The 19,602-nt window shown below is 32.8% G+C and overlaps 4 protein-coding genes and 2 long non-coding RNA genes across 19 annotated transcripts; 3 read left to right on the top strand and 3 right to left on the bottom strand.

Annotated features, from left to right (window-relative positions):
* The first annotated feature begins 531 nt into the window (after positions 1 to 531).
* On the top strand, positions 532 to 10,816 carry LOC105274639. Its single transcript, XM_011330928.3, has 3 exons — positions 532 to 884; positions 1,227 to 1,331; positions 2,481 to 10,816. Exons 2-3 carry the CDS (start codon positions 1,267 to 1,269, stop codon positions 10,057 to 10,059), a joined length of 7,644 nt encoding a protein of 2,547 aa, XP_011329230.2. The 5' UTR covers positions 532 to 884; positions 1,227 to 1,266; the 3' UTR covers positions 10,060 to 10,816.
* Positions 10,817 to 12,227: 1,411 nt separating this feature from the next.
* Positions 12,228 to 13,292, bottom strand: LOC105274682 (THAP domain-containing protein 4). Its single transcript, XM_026973566.1, has 4 exons — positions 13,154 to 13,292; positions 12,758 to 13,000; positions 12,613 to 12,687; positions 12,228 to 12,519 (listed from the first exon to the last, which is right to left on the bottom strand). The coding sequence occupies exons 1-4, from the start codon at positions 13,213 to 13,215 to the stop codon at positions 12,510 to 12,512; spliced, it is 390 nt and encodes a 129-aa protein (XP_026829367.1). The 5' UTR covers positions 13,216 to 13,292; the 3' UTR covers positions 12,228 to 12,509.
* A 20-nt stretch (positions 13,293 to 13,312) lies between these two features.
* On the top strand, positions 13,313 to 16,035 carry LOC105274640. Of its 9 annotated transcripts, none has more exons than XM_026973564.1 (5): positions 13,313 to 13,455; positions 14,082 to 14,160; positions 14,238 to 14,925; positions 15,210 to 15,482; positions 15,709 to 16,035. In XM_026973564.1, the coding sequence occupies exons 1-5, from the start codon at positions 13,320 to 13,322 to the stop codon at positions 15,907 to 15,909; spliced, it is 1,377 nt and encodes a 458-aa protein (XP_026829365.1). In that variant the 5' UTR covers positions 13,313 to 13,319; the 3' UTR covers positions 15,910 to 16,035. The 9 variants fall into 9 exon arrangements, with proteins under 9 accessions (XP_026829365.1, XP_026829364.1, XP_026829363.1 ...); XM_026973563.1 differs by having other exon boundaries at positions 13,356 to 13,455; positions 13,813 to 14,160; XM_026973562.1 differs by having other exon boundaries at positions 13,359 to 13,455; positions 13,807 to 14,160.
* A 169-nt stretch (positions 16,036 to 16,204) lies between these two features.
* LOC105274645 lies at positions 16,205 to 16,919 on the bottom strand. The gene is made up of 2 exons (XR_893107.3): positions 16,816 to 16,919; positions 16,205 to 16,555 (listed from the first exon to the last, which is right to left on the bottom strand). It is a non-coding gene; the product is annotated as an uncharacterized LOC105274645 (long non-coding RNA).
* On the top strand, positions 16,901 to 19,585 carry LOC105274644 (uncharacterized protein C14orf119). Of its 6 annotated transcripts, XM_011330944.3 has the most exons (4): positions 17,036 to 17,206; positions 17,295 to 17,417; positions 17,501 to 17,692; positions 18,205 to 19,585. In XM_011330944.3, the coding sequence occupies exon 4, from the start codon at positions 18,209 to 18,211 to the stop codon at positions 18,551 to 18,553; it is 345 nt and encodes a 114-aa protein (XP_011329246.1). In that variant the 5' UTR covers positions 17,036 to 17,206; positions 17,295 to 17,417; positions 17,501 to 17,692; positions 18,205 to 18,208; the 3' UTR covers positions 18,554 to 19,585. The 6 variants fall into 6 exon arrangements, with proteins under 6 accessions (XP_019885724.1, XP_011329248.1, XP_011329246.1 ...); XM_020030165.2 differs by lacking the exon at positions 18,205 to 19,585 and having other exon boundaries at positions 16,901 to 17,206; positions 17,295 to 17,390; positions 17,501 to 17,634; XM_011330946.3 differs by having other exon boundaries at positions 17,024 to 17,206; positions 17,295 to 17,653.
* On the bottom strand, positions 17,404 to 18,198 carry LOC109610674. The gene is made up of 2 exons (XR_002192959.2): positions 17,840 to 18,198; positions 17,404 to 17,756 (listed from the first exon to the last, which is right to left on the bottom strand). It is a non-coding gene; the product is annotated as an uncharacterized LOC109610674 (long non-coding RNA).
* Positions 19,586 to 19,602: the final 17 nt, after the last annotated feature.

Here is a 19,602-nt window from a genome sequence, read left to right as displayed (position 1 = left end):
ACCAAAATTCGACCACGCATATTACTTCTTAAAACTTGTTTGATCATTCACCCACATTATAAAATCGTGAAAATTTATCCAAACGACATACCGCCAATAGCCTTCGGCAGACCAGAGCGACGCGGTTCGCGATGCGCGATACGCGACGTGCGATATCCAATGAGCGTACAGCTTTTCCATAAACACTGTACGCTCATTGGATATCGCACGTCGCATATCGCGCATCGCGTGTCGCGTTGCGCTGGTGTGCCGGAGGTCAATGATGTATATTTTAGAGAGCTTCTGAGAGAAAAGCTGCAAGTTGATTGGCCAGACATTTCTCGGATCGAGATCTCAGATCGATTTCTAGCATATTGAACGTAGTAGGGATCGAGAGCCATTTTAACTACGAGAAGGAGAAGGCGCGAAACATACAAAACAAAACGCAGCGACGACGTTGTATCAGCCCAGTGATGCCAGATTCGAACTTCGACGGTAGGTTGTGGAGGGGATGGTCACGTGATTTACACAACTACGTTCATGTCCATGTGCGCACATGGACACGATGCGTAGCGTGTGTACCTCGCGAGATTATCCCCTCCACACGCCACCGTACGCTGTCGACTTGTCGAGGCTGTCGGGAATCCCAAGTCGGAATTCAGATCTGGCATTGCTGCTCGAGTTAGAATTGCGTTGTGCATTACGTAAATAACATCGTTCTCGTCTCCTGCCTGAGAAAATAATTTTCCGCAAGCAATCTATCACTATTCCCACTGCTTGAAAGTGTCTACCAATTTCAAACTCATTATTATCGAATATTTCAAACGGACCATCACGAAAACTTCGTGGTCGCCATTGTGATACTTTAGCAGTATTTCCTGTATTCCGTACTTCGTCAATTGCACGTACGTATTTCATTTTTTAATTATTGATACTTGTTACGACAATTATAATGTTTTTCTTCACGTATATCACGTTATGCTTGAAACATTGTGATAGCGCTCTACGAAGAGTGTTTCCAAGTAGAAATGTTGATGTATAAACACGTAAACGCGTAATTATAGATTTTATCGAACAAAGCGCTGCTATCCTTGCGTTCTGAATACGGGCGTTAATTTCATCGAAAGCGATGAAATTCCCGCTCGTTTACCGCGTTAACATCGTTACAAGCGCGTTTGAACGTTGTGCACTGTTATATAGTATACAATCATACTTTTCAAGTAAAAAACACTCATGTTCCATTAAAGGAAGGACAACGATTGCAAGCAAAACAAGAGAAAGTTGAACATGTACAACCAAAGCGAGGACCAAGAAAGTAAGAAGAGACCGTCCAAAGATATGGGTGATTACAGGTATTGTACATGATGTGTATAAATATATTTGAAGTATTGTAATTTATTAAATTAAAATATTGGTAAGCTATAAGAAATAAAATGTTCATGTTTACAGTACAATTAAAATTATTAAGTAATTAATAATATTTAACTCTTAAAGGGCCCAGATTTTTCCATTGAAATTTGAAATTTTTTAACGTACAATTTATGCATATATGCAACCTATAGGTTCCGTAAAGTTCCCAAGTTCGTACCTGGCTCCTATATGAGCCAGTCTGGCCCTCTAAGGGTTAAAGAATGATTTAGATTTAGGATATGGTTGTGCAATTCATTATTTATTTTCACTCAAAGTTTTATCTCGGTAATGTAGTTGCCTTATATATACAAATTAAAAATAGCAGAGAGAGAGAGAGAGAGAGTATATTTTGAGAATTTACCATTAATCACTAAAAGGCATGCTTCTTATCATTTATAGTAAATAAAAATATAATATGGCAGAAGCAAAATGATGAGTAATGTTGTCCAGAATATTTGGGTATTTAAGATACTGTACGTATAGAACAACATATGTATTTGCAGTATACCTGCATAAATATTTTTACGTTTGTATTTAATATCTGGATTATACTGGAGGATGATCCTACTGGTGGCTCATCCGAGGACGGTCAATATGTTGACGTTGGTTTTCAATCATATGAAATCAAAAATTTTGAAGTCGCGTTAACAGTGAAACAGCTTAAAGAAACAGGTATAAAATATAGTAATCAGATGAGTCACAAGTAGGATCATTCTGCAGTGTAGACTGGGCATATGAGATGTTCCATGATCATTCTGAAGCTATAATCATCAACAGCATGCATACCTACTCATTAATAGCCGTATCTATTTTGATTGTTATAACTTTATAGGCTGTTATAGGCTGCGTTCTGATATTCACTGCCAGAACTGATTATCGGAATGCTAGTATAAGAATATAAACTATGAGAGTTAAATGTATTTCTATAAATTAATAGAAAGACAAGTTGAATAATAAGCAATTTGCAATGAGAATATTTATAAGATTTATATTTTCTATGTTTATTTCTTCTATAAATTAATAATATTACTTTTTTATGATTGATGAAATTACTTTAATAGAAGATACATTATATTCTCTGATATTTTCAGCGTTTCGGAAGAAGAGGATGGAGACACAGCTGATTTGATGGATATTAGACCACAACAAGCAATTGGTAGCCAGGAATCAAGTTCATCTCTGAAGAAACATAGTGATAAAAGAAGTAAGGATGAAAAGGAAGGTAACTCGCGTCAACACCAAGATAGGCTCGACGAACATAAACATACTGAGGAGAACATGGAGAGGTTTGGGCATGTATCTCAACAACAGACTAGTTCTTATCGAGAAAACTCACAGTTTTTATCACGTCTATACACATCAAAAGAAGAGTTTGTAAAAGAATACAAAAGGCTCTACCATGGAAAAGCAAAAGCCGAAGAGCTTTATTTCCTAATTTTAACTAGACTGAAAAATGCAGTATCAGAGGGTACTATTAATGAATTAAAACAATTAAGCAATTTAATTGATTACACAAAAGATGCTGAAGATGAAATAACTTTGAGAGATTATTATGCTCGCGCTAGTAATCCTATTAAAAATACTAATTTAGTCATCTTAGCCTGTAAGCATAACAAGGTAAAAGTTTTAGAGTGGTTATTTGGCAGTGCTAATAGAATCTTAAGTAATTTATCTATTGATACCACAAAAACTACTATATTACCAGATGATAGAGATGAAGAACGTCACAATGCGTTTTATTATGCTATACGTTCAAGTAACATTGAGCTTCTTGATAAACTCATCCGCAACTGGCCGGGTAATTATTTTGCTGTTCACTTGGGAGAGTTGGATGAAGCTCTTTCAAAAGCTTATGAAGAATTAAAGTTAAAGAATGTATCCTTGTCGGACAAAATGGAAATATTTGTTGAAAATAAGTTAATAGACCTCCGTTTCTTCTCAAATACTTCAGGATGCGACCAAAGCTTCAGCGGTAATCTTAGTAATATCAGAGAACGGATTAGATTAATACTTGAAAACATTAGCGTACTGAAGAGAGATTACTTAAACACCGAAGTAGATGAAAGGTTTTTAGTTGTAGCAAAGTTTATTGCACAAAATATTCATATATTAAAACAGCAGTTAACATCAACTTATCATAGATTACCTTGGGAAGAAATAGAGTTCTGTTTAGTCAGTTTTATCTCTTCTTACATAAAACGACAAGATGTTAATCTATTTTACCGTTCTGTATTGACTAAAAGTAAAATATTAAATCATTTAGAAAATTTTGCAAAGAAAATCGAAAACGAAAAATATATTGTGGAAGGTGCAGATATTGATAAAGCTACTGATTTCCCAAAGTTAAAACGTGAAAAAGTTATTGCAGAGATTATTAGCAGTTACCCTCAATTTGAAGAATTGTATAATGATTATCAACAAATTAGGGATATTCAGTCTTTAAAGAAAATAAGTGATTATATAAAATTAGCATTGTCAGCTGATTGTAGAGACAGGGAAGACCAGTTAATTATTACAAGGGTTTTACAAGTTATTGGTGAGCATTTAAAAAACACCTTAGAGTCCCCTAAGTTATCTAATACTACAAGTGAGCTTTTGCTGCTATCCTTACCAAAATATACAAGAAAAATAGTTACAGATTTACACAATTTATTATCACATGCTTATTCACTCTTCAAGAGAACAGAGATTCTGGGAAGTAAAAATGTTAATATTTTTATTAGTATTCAAAATGATATTAAAAAAGTTGATGATGTTATTACTGATATTTTTTATGAAAAAAAAATAAAAATGATCAGAATACTTCTAAACAAGGTAATTAATTGTGACAATTTGAATGAAATAAAAGAGGTTGTTGAAGTGCTTCCTACTGTTGAATTTGATCAATTAATCTCGGAGCATTTTTATATGATGGAAAACGAGAAGCTTGAAAATCTCTTTAAAGAATTGAGCGATAATATAACGCAGAAGACAAATTATGAACAGCACTTGTTCGACAAACTTAATGGTATAATCAATTCTGATATCCAATCAGAAAATGTTACTACCTACATTACAGGCGTTGCATTATTAAATATTTGCTTGAATGCAAAAATGATGGACCATAACACTATTGAAAGAATAAAACTCCATGCTAATCAATTATTAGAGAATATGGCTCTAAAACTAAAACCTCATAATGTTAAAAAAATTGCTATGTTATCAATGAAAATTTCTCGTAGTGTTGGGTTAAGAATTCAAGATGACACCTTGGATAAAGTGAACAGATTACTTTGGGAAATTGTTTTTATTGTTGTACTTGCAACAGACGATATCGAATGGATTAAGAAATTAAGAGAGGAATTAAATACAAACGATTCTTTTATTCCTATATATGGACAAGAGAAGACTTACGATGTTGCAGAAGATAAATATAATAACCATCTTGCACCGAAACTACCTGAATTAAGAAATATTTTAAACAATTTATTAAGTGACAAATTAACTAAAACATTTTCTTTCTATAAGAACGATGAAAAATTGCAAGCAATAATACAAATGCTTGTTTTGGATATACTGTCAATTTTACATAGCTCAAAGGAATATCTGGAAAATAAACAACTTGTTTTAGATGATAATACTCCTTCATTAAGTGGAAAATGTTTCCGTAATCATTTAGCACATGATAATGTATTAGTTAATATATTATTATCTAATCCTTCAAAAACAGGTGTTTCAAATGCTGAAAAACTTATTGAAGAAAATGTAATGGAAAGTAACAGGAAAATTGACAACTTGGTGATTGATGATCCTTCCAGATTGAGAGAGAAATACGATCAAGACTTACTTACCATTATTAATCAGAGAAGAATGTTCGCTGCATTGCAAGAAGGAAATTTAGAAAGCTTAAAAGATTGCCTCAGGAAAGGAGCAGATCTTAATGCTAGAAATATTAACTCGTGGACCACATTGCATTTTGCTGCTAAGGGACCTAGTGTTGAAGTTATAAAATTCATCTTTGATCAAAATTTAAGCCTTAATGTTAAGGATACTAATGGCCAAAGCCCACTGCACGTTGCTGCTATGCATGGAAGAAAAATGATTGTGGACTTCTTCATACAAGAAGCAGGCTTACATGTTGATAATCTGGATCATGGTGGCAAAACACCGTTACACATTGCAGCTCAATATGGTCACAAGGATACTGTTGATTTTCTATTGAAAAATAAAGCTAATACTTTTATCCAGGATGTAGCCGGTCTTTCACCTTTATTCTATGCAATAAGAAACAATCATGTTGACGTTGCTAAGATTCTACTAACAAAAGAAGCAAATGTTGATGTCAATGAAGCTATGGGTGGTTTTACCCCATTGCATGAAGCAGCAGAAAATGGTCACTTGGAGTTAGTCAATTTCTTACTTGAACATAAAGCAGATATTAAGGCAAAAAATGATAGAGATTGGACACCAATACATGCAGCAGCATTCAACGGCCACCTGGAAATAGTGGACACTTTAATTCTAAAGGGAGCTGATGTTAACGCAAAAGATATCAATGGTTGTACACCAGTACATTGTGCAGTAGAAACCGGTCACGAGAAGATAGCTAGCATTCTATTGAAACATGGAGCTAATGTTAATGCCGTTCACAAAACCTATAATAGTACAGCTTTACACTTTGCGGCACAAGATGGACACGAGGAAATCGTTAAGATTTTGCTGAACAATAAAGCTAACACCAGTGCTAACACTGTTGGGGGTATAACTCCACTACACTTGGCAGTACAGAATGGCCACTTGGAAACGGTGACTATTCTTCTCAAACATGGTGTTAATATTCACGCTAAAGATAAAAATAACGTTACACCATTACATTACGCAGTAACAAGTGGTCATAAGGAAGTTGCTGAATTTTTAATAAGAAATGGAGCAGAAGTTAATGCTAAAACCAATATTGATGAAACATCACTACATGAAGCTACTATGAAAGGATATAAAGATATTACCGAACTCCTGATAAAACATAAAGCCGAAGTTAACGCTCAAGATATTGATGGTGTTACACCCCTACATGCAGCTGCCATAAACGGTAGCGTAGAAGTTATTGATCTTCTGATAAAAAAGAAAGCTGATGTTAATGCTAGAACCAACAACGACATTACACCATTGCATATGGCTGCTCGAGACAATCATATAGATGCTACTGTTTTGCTAATACAAAATGAAGCTAACGTCAATGCTAAAGCTAAATATGATTTTACACCGTTACATGCAGCTGTTCTAGAAGGACATAAAAATGTTGTTGATCTCCTAATAAAACATAAAGCCCAAGTCGATGTAAGAAACAGTATTACAGGTGCACCATTACTGATAGCTGTGGAAGCAGGTCATAAAGAAATCGTTAAGATTTTGATAGCAAACGGTGCTAATATCAACATCGAGATTAACGACTCTACACCATTGCTTTCTGCAATTAAATGTAATAACAAGGAAATCGTTGAAGTTCTTATAGCAAATGGAGCTAATGTTGACGCAGAAGGTAAACCTTTATTTGTAGCAGCGCATGCTGGCTATAAAGATATTGTAGATATTTTGCTACAAACCACAACTCGCGTTAACATAAAAGGTCTTGGTAACATTACACCATTATATGCAGCTGCTGCAGGAGGACATAAGGATATAGTGAAGGCTTTGATAACAAGCGGTGCTGATATTGATGCCATGTGTATTGATGGTGGAACACCATTACATTTTGCAGCACACGAGGGTTATAAAGAAGTTGTTGAGATTTTGATAGCAAATGGAGCTAATGTTAATGTTGTTGTTAAAGGTGCCGGCGGAGCAACACCATTACATGCAGCAGCAACATTTGGTCGCACTGATGTTGTAAAAATTTTACTAAATAATAATGCAAATGTTAATATTAAGAATTATGAGGGTAGAACAGCTTTAGAATTAGCAGTGGCACATGATCGTTTGGAAGTGGTTAAAGCATTCCTTCAGTACAAGAAAGTAAATATGAATAGTAAGGGTTACGATAATCGGACAATATTGCACATCGCTTCACAGGGAAGTAACTTAGAAATGGTGAAGTATCTAGTCGACAAAGGGTCTGATATTAATGCTAAAGCTGACGCTGGCTTAAAGCCCGTGCATCTTGCAGCTAGAGATGGTCATGAGGAAATTGTAGAGTTTTTCCTTAGTAAGGGACTAAGTGTCAACGAGCCGACTATATTTAATGGGACATTACTACAGTATGCTACAATAAAAGGTCATTTAGCAGTTATCGAGTATTTAATAGCGCAAGGTGCTGATGTCAATGCTCAAGATATCAATGGCGTAAGTCCTATGCATATTGCTGCTAAGTTTGGCCATAAAAATGTGATTGAAGTTTTACTAAAACATGGAGCAACTTATAATGTTATTGACAAATCATCTAGAAAACCATTAGTAGCGGCTCGTGACAAAAACGTTATCAGCCTATTAACATCAACTGAAACGTTATTTCAGGCTATAAAACATAATGATTTTTCAGAAGTTGAGAGTTGCATCAAAATGGGAGCATTTGTTAATGCCAAAAATGCTGATGGTGGAACACCACTGCATTTTGCTGCATGGAAAGGCAGTGACAGAGTTGTCAGTCTTCTATTACAAAATAAAGCTAATTCCAATGCAGTTAATAACAAGGGGTTTACTCCTCTACATTATGCTGCTAAGTTCTCTCACTTAAAAGTTGTAAAGGCTTTATTATCTAATGGTGCAATATACAATGCTGTCTCTGACAATGATAAAACGCCATTGAATCTTACTGTAGAAAAAGAAATTATTTATTTATTTAAATTAGTGAATAAATCATTTAAAAACGTTAAAAATGGTAACTCTAAAGTTATTGATGATCTTAATAAAATAAAGGACGTTGACACAATAAAAGCTATCATGGGTGCTCGTAACAAAGAAAACAAAACGCTAATAGTTGCTGCAGCGCATAGTAACTTTTCAAAACTCGAACGATTGAAACAGGTATCACAAGGTGATGTATCGTCTCAGCTTGATATAGCTTTCGCTTTCTTGGAACAGAGCAAATATCAACAGGCCTTAAGTATTTATAAAAGTGTATTTGAAAAGAGGAAAGAAATATTAGGACCAGATAATCCTGGTACTTTAGATATTCAGACGTGTATAGCTGATGCATTATATGCACAAGGATATTACCAAGAAGCTTTAAATACGCTTGAGGAAATTTTCCAGAAACAGAAAGAAGTTCTGGGTTTGAATAATATCGACACTCTAAATACAAGAAGTACAATTGCTCTAATGCTGCACGGACAAGAAAAAAATGAGGAAGCTTCTAATATCTATCAAGAAGTCTATCAGAAACAAAAAGAAATATTAGGACCAAATCACTCAGACACTTTAGATACTCAGTTGCACATGACATTACTATTGTATGAACAAGGGAAATATGAAGAAGCGTTAAATATTAATAGGATAATTTTTGAAAAAAGAAAAAAGATGTCAGATGTAAAGGCTGTGGCAATTGCTATGCGTGCTCAAAATAATATAGCAATGATACTGTGTAACCAGGGTAAATACGCAGAGACATTGGAAATTTATGAAGAGCTTTTCGAAAAGAATATGATGATTTTCGGTATTACTCATTTTGAAACTTTGAAAACATTACATGACATTGCCGGAGTACTATTCCATCAAAAGAAATATCATGAAGCCTTGAAAGCTTTCCAAAAGGTTTTAAATATCCAAAAATGCGTTTTGGGGCCAAATGATATTGATATCTTAGAGACTCAAGTTAATATAGCAAATATACTTTTTGCTCAAGGCAAATGGATTGGTGCACTAAAAGCTTACAAAGAAACTTTTGATCAATTAAAATCTGTTTTTGGACTAAATCATCCTAGTATTTCGAATATTTTGCAGAGGATAAAAAGCATTAAAGTGATATTTAAACTTGAGGGCGGTATTGAATCGGAAGTTTTCCAACATCTGCAAAAAGATATTAACATTGCTGCTAGTAATGGTGATGTAGAAACTGTGCAATGTCTATTAAAAGGTGGAATTAATATCAATGATAAAGACATTGATGGAAGAACAGCATTACACTACGCTGTTAGCAGTGAACGAGTAGATGTTATTAACATCTTACTACAAACTGGAGCTGATGTTACCCAAGTTACTAATAAAAATAATACACCGTTACACATTGCTACCTCGAAAGGTTACAAAAAAATTGTCGAAGTTTTGTTACAACATGTGAGTCGTCATAATGGACGTGTAAAATTAAATGACCTTATTAATACTAAAACCGCTGCTAGCGGTAGTACATCACTTCACATTGCAGCCAACAATGGTTACTTAGAGATTGTCAAATCTTTATTGAAGTATGGTGCGATCTATAACATTAAGAATAAAGAAGGTAAGACACCTCTCAATCTTACCAAATACCAGAGTGTTACTAATTTGTTGCAACTTGTTGAAGAAATATTTGAAGACGCAAAAATAGGTAATAGTGAAATTATTAACAAGTTAAAAGCAGTAAAACCAGACGAGTTTGTAGCTGTGATTAATACTCGTAATGGTCAAGGGAATAAACTATTACAAGTTACTATATCTAATAAACACATAAATATTGCGAGGAAATTGTTAAAAATGCAAATGTCAGATCAGAATGTATAAGATGTTAATAGAAGATGGAGTTAAAGGTTTAAAACTCTAAATGACATGGAAATATTTATATGGAACCTAACGCAATATTATATTAACAGGAACTGTGGATTAGAAAAATAACATCATAATCGTAACATCATGCAGGTCAACAACCTCTTTTTTTCATAAATTTTCACTAGTTTGCACTAAACCTCGATCTCTTCTTAAAAAATTTCAGTACACATCACTTACTCTGAAAGTCATATTATGTTCCATCTTTCTTGTATTTGCAGAAACCCTTACAAGAACAAGTGCTTAATGCTTACTTAATTAGCAATGTGACTAGATTTATTATACGATTTGTCAAAATTAAAGTATAGTGATTAGAAAATATAAGGGGCGCGCGTGTTGCGTACGTGTGTTAGAGAATTTTTAGTTTAAGCTTTTGTGATGTGCAAAAAATGAGGGACTATATTTTCAAATATTTTAAAAGGCTATAATTTTTATAGTTTAGGGGTTATTTTATACGTAAAGTAGGTATCAGGTTTTTTTAATATTTATGGATAAAAGTTTCAGTTTTATGTATTCAAGTTAAGTTATCTTTATGTATTATTATTTATCGTTCAGTTTTGAAGGACAAAAAGAATTGTTTAGTTTATGAAAACAATTTAAATAAGAAATGTCATATATATTTAGGATTAAATGAGAGTTACAATTTATTAATCTTTAATTGTTTTATTAAATACGAATGAACAATTTATATGTAATTTATTTTAATTAAACTTCAAATAATTAATGTACAGTAATTTACATTAATTATAAATTGTTCATTCTTATAAAGTTATATTATCTGTATGTTTATAAAAATAAGCAAGGAAAGTAACAAAGTAACATATTAGAAAACATATTTAGTTAAGTTAGGTATAGTTTAGTTTATTTAAGTTTTTATGTTACTTTCATTAATTTGAAATATTTTGTTTACATTCAAAAGATTATTTAATAAATAAAGTTATAAGTATATATTGCTTATATTTTTGTAATAGTTTTCTAAAAGTAATATAAAATTTAAAATGTATTTTGGCAATGTATAAGTAAAAAAGTATTTTTAATATATTTATGGTAATGTAAACAAGAAATTAATAAATAATGAGAAGAAAATTTGGTTTATTATTTCTTTTGTGTCAGAGTTTGTACAATTGAGCTTTTAGTATTAAATAAATTTTGAAATTTGCTGCTAAAATATTAATTTTTTTGGATTGAAAAGTCACCACCTTTCAGTAAATCCAATAGATTACATAGTTTACATGAAAAAAAAGTCTACATCATATGAACAATTTATGTAAACGTAATTTTGAAATCTGTAACACAAGCCTAGTCAAATCTACAGTTCTTATTTTAACACACAAAAAATATACTATCATGTTATGCTTTATTATTCATAATGCATTGTAAATTGTAACAACTGTGTGCTACGCATTTTAATCGTCAGCGAATTATGGAACACAGCCATAATATAGTAGGGGCACTCAGTCTTTTATTTCGCCTTGCGCCAATCCCTTCTGCGCATCGCCATGTTTTTGGTAGCGACCAATGAGACAAGTTTTATATATGTAGATAGATAGTATGTAGGTATTAAGATTGCTTTGTTCTGATTGATTAAATTCCATCTCCATTATCTCCAATTCGCAATCTCCAATCTCAAGCCCGTATCAGACTATTATTGGAGATTGCGATTTGACCAATCAGAACAAAGTAATCTTGCTTTTGAAAGATTGCTTTATTCTGATTGGTTAAATCTCGATCTCCAATACGTAGTCTGATACGGGCCGCAGGCTCACTGATCTATATAAATGGATTGCTGAATAGCGACGTTCCCAATAGAAGGGTGGCCATCTTGTTATGTATAGGTCCGCGCATGCGCGTCGGTTTACACGCACGCACGCACGCACGCACACAGATCATGGTCGGTTCACTGATGTATATTAATGACGTAATATAATGAATAATGAATGACAATTTGCCGTGTAACTGGATGCAGGATATTAAAAGGTGAAAACATGTTTGAATTTTAGTAAAAATGTAAATATTCAATATTATTTTCCAAAAATCATATTGAAATATCGCAATAAATGATATATTTTTAAAAAAGTATAATATTGTAAAAATAGTATAAAAGGTTTTTCATATTACCACATTACTTTATTAATATCATAAAGATTTATTGTATTACCAAAAGAAACGTTTGAAATACAATTGAAAAGGCTAGCAATAATCTTTATAATATTAAAAAAGTAATGTAGAGATATTAAAACCCTTTTGTACAACCAGGCCTTAATTAAATTAAGTATAGCCATAGTTACAAACAAATGTATCTATACAAATGCAAAAATATAATACAAAAATATTGATTGATTTAATGATATAAGGTAATTTCATTGCCTTGTGCAACACGAATCGTGCATTCCTCAGAGGGTGATGGATCACAGTGACCTGAGAAAAAGTAATTATTCATATATAAGTTGCATTATATATTTTATGTATAATTTATGAAAATTTATTTATTTAGTAGAAGTAGTAGTTAACTGAGTAGGTGTCCAATTTAACAAATTCATATTTTCCAGCCATCTATTGAGAAGTACAGGTTTATCTAAAGGAAACCTACATAAAATAAGAATTAGAATTATAGAAAGTTTTACAAATAAAATATAACAATATTTCAAAACCATACTTGAAAAATGAGTGCATCGATTCATGTGAACGTTTCCACTTGCAGATTATACAAGCTGTTTGTGGATCTCCAAAACGTGTTGGGACACTATCAGATTTTAAGCGTACTTGAAATGCAGATTTGTTAAAACAATTTTCTGTAAAATGATCTGAACATAGGAGGCTATCCTTATTTGGTGTCCAATGCTTCATTGGTATTTGCTTGAGCCACTGCTCTAACATAAATTTATCTGATAAAAGAAACCTTCACAAAAAGAAAATAAAAAATACTTAATTTTATTTATTTATTAAATACACTGAACGAAACAATATAGTTAATCATAATTATTTATCCTGTAAACATAACTTGCATTTCTTACTTTTTATTCCCTTTTATATGTAATTTTACTATACGTACCTGTGAAATGTCCGTTCACATCCTTTTGTTAAAATACTATTACCAAAACAACATCGCACCATTGTGAAACAGATAGAAAACCTTTAAAACTACGTAAACCGTACAATAATATCGATACAGGATCATACTTGTATCCAATAGACGTAAATAGTGGCAACCGACGCGCATGCGCGGACCTGTAACTAACAAGATGGCCGACCTTCATTTGGGTACACTCCGGTGGCCTGCAAACAAAGGCTGTCTGCAATCCATTTATATAGATCAGTGCGCAGGCTGTACATCTGTTATCACTTCAATCCATGGTAATCGGGGATTTCCAACAATAAATATTCTTAATTATTCTTAATACGTCACATGTTTGATGCCATTCTGTCCAAGTAACGTTCGGTAGCAGTTTAGATTGTTATTAACAAGTCGATTCAGGTGAAAAGCTTTTGTTACTGTGTAACTTTAAGGTTATTATTATATAAAAAACTCGTACGTATTTACAAGCGTGTTCTTTTAAATTACGCTTTCTTATTCTGTTGCATTTTCATAAATGTGCTGTGCATATTGTTAGCTTTATAGAAAAAAAGCAAATACCCATAAAACATGCGGATAAATAGTTTTTTAATTATGGCATATTGTTTTTGAAGTAAGAAGTAAAATTTCAGTTTTAGTTTCAGAAGAAAGAAACTTTGTTCTTATATTCTACGAACTTCGAACATTGTATCGAAAATAATATATTTCGTTAAGAACATGGCGTCGGATGAACATGAGGAAACAAGTGTAAAACAAAAACTTTCAAAGTTACACTGTCCATTTACTTGGGAAATGTTAGATAGTACAATAAAACATAGAATGACTTGCATGAAGGATCAGGAAATGCAAAACAATGCCTCTTGTCCATTAGAATTACTGATGCACTCTTTGTTTCAATGTTATGCAGCTGTAGTAAGTGCGGATAATGGTACAGTGACAGAAATAATGAGGAAAAGCGAGGAGCTTTTAATAGAGATTCAACAGAAGTACGATAAGCAACATTTACCCTGATATTTTTAAAATCTTTTTTTATACATTGATGTTATATTGAGTATTATTGTAGGCAAAAATTTCATAAGACAGTAAGGGCAATTGAACATGTTTTTTATGCCACAAAATGTTTCTTTTTGTATGAGATAGAAGAAATGAATGAATTAGAAGAGATATTGGGAAATATCGATGCTGAGCATTTTACTGATGAAGAATTGGGTGCTTTGTATGGATGTCAAAGTGTCGTGTGGTCTTCCTTAAATGATTTTGGTATGGACAAAGCGGTCGATACTGCTAAAAAAGCAGTGGAAAAGAATCAAGATTGTGCCCTGTGGCATTTTATTCTCGCAAAGAATCTTAGACGCCAAAGACGCGTGATAGCTCTGTCATCTGACATCTCAGACATGGAAAAGGAACATTTTGAAATAGCATATGCTATATCCAAGAATCATGTATTCGGAGTGTATTACCTGCAAATGCGCATCGAGAGCTACTATAAGTTTAACAGAGAATTGGATTACAAGCAGAGAAAAGCAGCTAATGAGAAAGAAGTGATACGCATAGCCAAAGACATTTTCAAGTCAAAACCTACTAATTATAAGATACTGTTAAAATTAGCTCGTATGTTTCTGCGTGCAAACCTCTCGGATGAAATGCAATTGGCCAAAGAATGTTTAGACAGTGTAGAAAAAATAGCTCCGAATAATTCTACATATTTGCATTATTGTGCGATGTTATACCAGCAAAGTGGAGACTACAAGGTTGGTATGATATAATATTTATTCTACTTTTTATTCTATCTTATAATTTTTATTCTACTGTTCATCAAAAACAAGAAACAAAATGAGTAGTAATAGATATACATGATACATATTGCAGGAATATATTTTTATTCCGATCGAATTCCAATCCACAATGAAATTTGAATTATACTTACATTTCTCCAGACGTATCATTATACAATCTGCACTTGTCTAAACTGTTAATGTTTTTCTAATATTCAGATATTTCTAGTTGAAATTTCTATACGTAGTGTATTTTTTAGGAAGCTATAAAGTACTATAAAAAGGCTGCGGAATGTAATAATTTTGTAGCAGAACTTTCATACATTCAGTATGGCTGGGAAACTGGAGAGCTAGAACCGTTGCCACATTTGTTGCGAATGGTGAAAAAATATAATCAGTCCATAACGGAGAGGCAAATAGTTATGCTTCTGAATATTGCAATAACTTATTATACTCTACATAAGGACATAGCAAATGCAGCGGAGTATTTTTTAAAAGCTCTAACAATAGACCCACTGAGCAAAAAATTTAAGGTTTCTATTCAAGTATAAATTAAGATATAATTTTTGTATATACATATATACATATATCTGTATGATATCAATTTATGCATATAAATATAATAAATAAAAATTTATATACATAATAAATTTATGTATATAAATATACATTAATATTCATTAATACATAAATTATTTATTAGAAAATAATAAGGCATACGATATTTTTGAACTTATTAAAATAAATGTTTTGTTGCAGGTGTATTACAAATTCCTTGATTTCGATACTATAAATATATCATACTTTTTGACTACGTATTTTTGTCCTCGTTTGATCAACTCACGTTCTCAAGAGACATGTCGGAAGATTAAGAATCTTTTGAGTTTAAAAGACACGACTGATTTAACGATGAAATTAAAATCCTTATCTACAGAACCCACAAAAGAACGTTCCGATTAAGTGCCAAATAATATATACCCACTTTGCCATTTTGTATAAATTATTACATTGTGTTTTTATTTTGTATTTTATTATTAATGACGTTAATCACAAAGTTATTCTGTAATAATGTTATTTTAGATTCTACGAGATTCCATAATTTGAATATATATATACCTATAATATAAATAATTTTAATATATATAATATATATAATTTATATTTTATATATATATATATATATATATATATATATTCAAATCGTATATTAACTTGACAATAATTTATTTTTAAGTAATATAGTAAGACAATATGATAAATTATATAATGTTATATAATTATATATTTCATATTATGACAATAAAGATTATTTTGTCAATACGTTATCATAAACCTGTTTCTTTAATTTAAAAAGAACATGCGATAAAAATATAAACTCATTAATATCTTGCATGCATTCTAAAGATAAAATTTTTGTAAGTCATTTACATTCCGCTCCAGTGTCCATATATGTATACTATTTTCCCAGATAGCACAAGAGTGTCTTTAGAACATTCAAAGGACCTAATTGTATGATATAAATCAGGATGTTTCATTCTTCCTTATCCTTAGATCTCTAACTGTCCTAAGGAAGAATAAAGAAATATTCTTTCTTGGCTTTTTGTAGCTGAAATATATGGATTGATTATTAATTTATTTATTTGAATAAATGAGTAAACTTATAAAATAATAAGATGGTATAAACTAAAAGAAAATTAATTAAAAAGGAAATCACTAAATTTCACTTGTTTCGATATAAAATTGATATTTATACTATACATATATCGTGCGTAAATGATTATTGCGTGATACTTATATTGAATATAAATATAACACATGCAAATATAACATTGCAAATATCGAATTTAGAATCTGGCGTCTCTGCACCTCTATATGCCACCACATGCTGTTGAGATTCGAATCTGGCACATTTGGTATCATTGGATCTCCCTGATCGGTCGGCAAAGTGTGAAACTGCCGAGTGCCAAGTGTCAACTTTACCTCCTGCTGGAGCAGTAACACCTAAATGCTTCGTCTAGCTAGGTACATACATACATCATTGACGCAAAATTCAAAATTTCCCGGAGCACGATGAGCACTCCCGGCGTAAGGGTGAAGATACACGAAGACGAGAAGTGTATCTACGAACACGAGGTTGCTCGATCGAACGAGAACGATCTTGAGACGTTGCTGGGAAATCTGCGGGACGTACAATCAAGAGTCAATAACTTTTTAACTACGCTGATCGAGCGGCGGGACGTATCGGGCGGTGCGCAAAGTAACTTTCGATAGATCCGTTATTGCTAAGTTATAAATATCATGACCTGTCTTTTCTGTCTTGCATGATGTATCATCGATCTGTGCAGACACGTCAAATCGAGCGACTTCTTCGGACGACGAATCTATTTCCGATGAGGAGTGGAAGGAGGCAGGAGACGAGGTGGAAGTTAACCCCAAAAAATGCAAGTTGTCAGCTTAGAGATATCCGTGTAATTTTGTTAATAAATATCGCGCGCCGTTGACGCGCCATCGACAAAACCACGTGCCTCTATTTTTACTCGTGTCATTCCAGAGTACCAGCATTTTTGTCCTTCGGATTATCTCGTCCGATGATGAACGAGTCGCCAGAACGCGATAACGTGCGTCTCGCGTGAAAACGACCAACGTCCGGCGAGACCAACACACGACGGTGCACGGTGGCTTGCCGAGATTGGAGCAAGTCTTGGTAATTCGGTCTCCTGCATGTTGCTACTGATCTATCAAGGTTATTCACGTTTCTCATCCTGTATTCTTGTGTCGCGGTTTGCGCGGAGAGTAGCGTTCCTAACCTATAACAGGATCGTGCAGCATTATTCTTTTTCGTCGAATCTGCACGCATGATTCCCGTCACGTAAGCGGTAAATGCGATTACCAGATAGATTTGCAGTCTGAACTGATTAATTATGAGAGTCGTCTGTCATAAGCGATCAGACGGTAATCATAGCGCTAAACGCAAAGTGTATATGCACGCGTGCAATATCTGACGTACAAGCGAGATAGCAATTTTTTAAATTGCTCCGAAGACTTTTCATTTGAGTCGTTGCTTGAAATAAAAATATTTCTAATATATACTATATATAATTATATATAATAACTATATAATAATAATAATAAATAATTTGTTTCTCTCTGTTATATCTTTTTTCAATTATTTAAAGCATAATTGAAAAAAGCTTTTACACGTTTTTTTACCAATCAGCTGATTATTGACACGTTCGTTTTTTTTTCTTTAAACAGGAACATGTCTACGATGTTGTCAAATGAGGCTCAGCTGCGCTACATGATAGAATGGTTTCAAGAATGGTCCGAGATGCAACGGAGTGATTTCCTGGGGGTGCTGTTGGAGAGCTGTGGTCCTTCAGGGCTTGTGAATGGACTAGTGACTGGGATGGAGAAGCTGGGCTGCGAAGAATCCGATAGACCACCGAGCCTGTTCCAATGTCGCGTCAAGCTGTTCAGAGAGTGGAGTAGCAATTGGTCGCAACGCGAGAAGGACTCCCTGTTAACGGCCATCAAGAACACGGACAGTAAGTTCGCTGAGAAATACGAAGAAAAATTATCGTCGTTACTGAAGGACAAGCAGTAACGAACGAGCATTTTATGCTTTATATCTTACATACATATATGAGTATGTGTGTGTGTGTGTGTGCATGTGTGTGTATATAATATGTGCAAGTTATACATTCTACATAGCATCTCCAGTTAGTTCTCTTTAGTTAATATTAATTTTGGGGAAAGAAGCTTAGCTTTTTATATTTATATATTTATTCTGAAAGGTTTATATATGTAACATATAAAAATATTAGTATATGATCCGTTACATCTGTTGACAATGGTGTAAGATTGTGATACGGTCAATATAAGCGAATTATTCTTATAACTTAATCGATACGTTCCTCTTATATCTAGGTCTTTGTGTTGCGTGACTGTTTGTTCACGCCACGTAAACTGATGATTCACACAGTAGAACGTACAACACATTTTCTAGAATAGAAAATTTGTAGTATATGATACGTAGATGTATGTCCACTAGCGACTTTTATTATTGAAGATTACAATCTCTCACACACACACGTAAGATATTTTATCATTCTCTTCATAAAAGTTGTGGGCCTGCAGAGCGGAAATGTTAAATTATTTGTACGTAAAACGTTGATTTGTACCACTTTCAAATGAAAGCATAAAATTATTGTCATAAAATATCAAGAAAGTTCAATATTAAAGTGCATTTAATATGTTAATATAAATTCAAGAAATTATTTAACAAAGTGGAAATAGGATCATGTATACAAATACCTGTAAACTTTTTTCTTGTCTAGAAATGAGATTTTCTACGTACATTCCTTTGTTATTGCATTTTATATGCTCCATATACGAATTATTTCATTAATGTCATCATATTAATAAATCATCCATGTCATCTATATTATTATTCGACTTTATATCCATATACAACATATCTGATTGTGAGAGTAACATGATGTAAACTAGGTATAATTTCTTCTATCTAACGTAATTGAATAAGATAAGATTTCAGGATACTGTATCGTTTTTAATGACTGTAATAATAATTATGTAACTCCAACAACATAATATAGTAAATACAGTAAAATTTTGACATTTTGTAAAAGAATA

Source organism: Ooceraea biroi, chromosome 11 (genome assembly GCF_003672135.1).
Source record: "Ooceraea biroi isolate clonal line C1 chromosome 11, Obir_v5.4, whole genome shotgun sequence".
Lineage (NCBI taxonomy): Eukaryota > Metazoa > Arthropoda > Insecta > Hymenoptera > Formicidae > Ooceraea > Ooceraea biroi.
The sequence above is the reverse complement of the archived record's forward strand: the minus strand, read 5'-3'. Positions and strand labels throughout refer to the sequence as shown.

Excerpts from the sequence above, each read along its gene's own strand:
- LOC105274639 (XM_011330928.3), top strand. The coding sequence starts at position 1,267 with ATGTACAACCAAAGCGAGGACCAAGAAAGTAAGAAGAGACCGTCCAAA. Across the intron at positions 1,332-2,480 it reads AAAGATATGGGTGATTACAG|CGTTTCGGAAGAAGAGGATG; the intron begins GTATTGTACATG and ends TGATATTTTCAG.
- LOC105274682 (XM_026973566.1), bottom strand. The coding sequence starts at position 13,215 with ATGGTGCGATGTTGTTTTGGTAATAGTATTTTAACAAAAGGATGTGAA. Across the intron at positions 13,001-13,153 it reads TGTGAACGGACATTTCACAG|GTTTCTTTTATCAGATAAAT; the intron begins GTACGTATAGTA and ends CTTTTTGTGAAG. Across the intron at positions 12,688-12,757 it reads TCGATGCACTCATTTTTCAA|GTTTCCTTTAGATAAACCTG; the intron begins GTATGGTTTTGA and ends TATTTTATGTAG.
- LOC105274640 (XM_026973563.1), top strand. The coding sequence starts at position 13,892 with ATGGCGTCGGATGAACATGAGGAAACAAGTGTAAAACAAAAACTTTCA. Across the intron at positions 14,161-14,237 it reads TTAATAGAGATTCAACAGAA|GCAAAAATTTCATAAGACAG; the intron begins GTACGATAAGCA and ends GTATTATTGTAG. Across the intron at positions 15,483-15,708 it reads CACTGAGCAAAAAATTTAAG|GTGTATTACAAATTCCTTGA; the intron begins GTTTCTATTCAA and ends GTTTTGTTGCAG.
- LOC105274644 (XM_011330946.3), top strand. The coding sequence starts at position 18,209 with ATGTCTACGATGTTGTCAAATGAGGCTCAGCTGCGCTACATGATAGAA.